The sequence below is a fragment of the Nanorana parkeri genome, unplaced genomic scaffold (assembly GCF_000935625.1).
Source record: "Nanorana parkeri isolate BGI_ZX_2015 unplaced genomic scaffold, ASM93562v1 scaffold3789, whole genome shotgun sequence".
In the NCBI taxonomy this organism is placed as follows: Eukaryota; Metazoa; Chordata; class Amphibia; order Anura; family Dicroglossidae; genus Nanorana; species Nanorana parkeri.
The window spans coordinates 21,437-23,776 of record NW_017310057.1 but is presented as its reverse complement, the minus strand read 5'-3'; the positions used below and the strand labels follow the sequence as shown (position 1 = coordinate 23,776).

Genomic DNA, 2,340 nt, shown 5'->3' with positions numbered 1-2,340 from the left:
TGGGGCCCTCATCCCAATCCTTGGTGACCTCCTCAGGATGTGGGTCCTTCCTCCTCTGGGGGGAATTCTTTAGGTTCTGGTTTTTGGGGTCTTTCCTCCGGCATTGGTCTGACTTTCTAGGCCTTGAACATCAAGTTGAGTCTCCCGCTCCGTACTCTGGTCATTGTCCCCTCCCCCTTCAGGTCTCAGATTCAGACATTGGCCCCCCCGTCTGTTTTGTTGGGTCTATGGGAGGTTGCTGCTCTGCTTCCCTGGCTGGGACATCCGGGCGGGATCTGAATTCCTGCGCCCCTCAATGGACAAGAAACAAAAGCGGGATTCTGTACTCGGCCTACAATCCTCGGAGTCCGTTGAGGGGCGCAGGCCGCACCCCCAGGTGTCCATGTTCCTGGGACAAGCTTGGAGTAGAAGAGGTCATCCTGAGCTGGCCCACGATGGTTTGGTTTGCCATTGCCCATTCCTCCCGTAGATGGCGGTATAACCCGACAGTATCTGAATTCCGGGGCCCCTCTATGGACTCCAAAAAGGTTTTACGGCAATTACAGAAATCCAATTTGATCTTTTCTCAGATCCACCGCGATGCCGGACTGACCACCCACGTCCCCCTCCTGAAGAAGACCCTGGAGATGTTTGTGTACCGAGTGAAGGCCATGCTGACCCTCAACCATTGTCAGGAGGCGTTCTGGCTGGGGAACCTGAAGAACCGAGACCTGCAGGTACTGTAATGTTACCCACTACCCCGACCCCACCCACTACCCTGACCCCACCCACTACTACCACCCACTACCCCTACCCCACCCACTACCCTGACCCTACCCACTACCCTAATACTACCCTGACCCTGGCTGAAGAAACCGAGACCTGCAGGTACTGTAATGTTACCCACTACCCCGACCCCACCCACTACCCTGACCCCACCCACTACTACCACCCACTACCCCTACCCCACCCACTACCCTGACCCTACCCACTACCCTAATACTACCCTGACCCTGGCTGAAGAAACCGAGACCTGCAGGTACTGTAATGTTACCCACTACCCCGACCCCACCCACTACCCTGACCCCACCCACTACTACCACCCACTACCCCTACCCCACCCACTACCCTGACCCTACCCACTACCCTAATACTACCCTGACCCTGGCTGAAGAAACCGAGACCTGCAGGTACTGTAATGTTACCCACTACCCCGACCCCACCCACTACCCTGACCCCACCCACTACTACCACCCACTACCCCTACCCCACCCACTACCCTGACCCTACCCACTACCCTAATACTACCCTGACCCTGGCTGAAGAAACCGAGACCTGCAGGTACTGTAATGTTACCCACTACCCCGACCCCACCCACTACCCTGACCCCACCCACTACTACCACCCACTACCCCTACCCCACCCACTACCCTGACCCTACCCACTACCCTAATACTACCCTGACCCTGGCTGAAGAAACCGAGACCTGCAGGTACTGTAATGTTACCCACTACCCCGACCCCACCCACTACCCTGACCCCACCCACTACTACCACCCACTACCCCTACCCCACCCACTACCCTGACCCTACCCACTACCCTAATACTACCCTGACCCTGGCTGAAGAAACCGAGACCTGCAGGTACTGTAATGTTACCCACTACCCCGACCCCACCCACTACCCTGACCCCACCCACTACTACCACCCACTACCCCTACCCCACCCACTACCCTGACCCTACCCACTACCCTAATACTACCCTGACCCTGGCTGAAGAACCGAGACCTGCAGATACTGTAATGTTACCCACTACCCTAATCCTACCCACTACCCCAACTCACTACCCCAACCCTGGCTGGGGAACCGAGACCTGCAGGTACTGTATTGTTACTCACTACCCCAACCCTACCCACTACCCTAATCCTACCCCTACCCCACCCACTACCCTACCCACTACCCTAATCCTACCCCAACCACTACCCTGACCCTACCCACTACCCTAATACTACCCTGACCCTGGCTGGGGAACCTGAAGAACCGAGACCTGCAGGTACTGTAATGTCACTCACTACCCCGACCCCACCCACTACCCTAATCCTACCCCGACCCCACCCACTACCCTACCCACTACCCTAATCCTACCCCGACCCTACCAATGGGATTTCTCTTTATTTAGGGTGAAGAGATTTTGTCACAAACCGCACAGGAAAGTGAGACGGAGGAAGAGGAATCGCAGCTTCCTGCTGAGGAACCCGAGGCTGGAGAGGTGCAGTGTGTGTCTGGCAATGGGAGGGGAGGGCTGCACACTTCATGTCTATGTCTTCTGGGGGAAAGGACGTACAAACTCCATGCTTGTTAG

General features: G+C 56.4%; 1 protein-coding gene across 1 annotated transcript in view; it reads left to right on the top strand.

Annotated features, from left to right (window-relative positions):
- The window catches only part of FANCD2 (Fanconi anemia complementation group D2), an 11,426-nt gene that overhangs the window by 7,158 nt on the left and 1,928 nt on the right, over positions 1-2,340 (top strand). The window contains exons 9-10 of the mRNA XM_018575326.1: positions 570-716; positions 2,158-2,252. Of these exons, the coding sequence (XP_018430828.1) occupies positions 570-716; positions 2,158-2,252 (242 nt within the window). The remainder of the gene's footprint in view (positions 1-569; positions 717-2,157; positions 2,253-2,340) is intronic.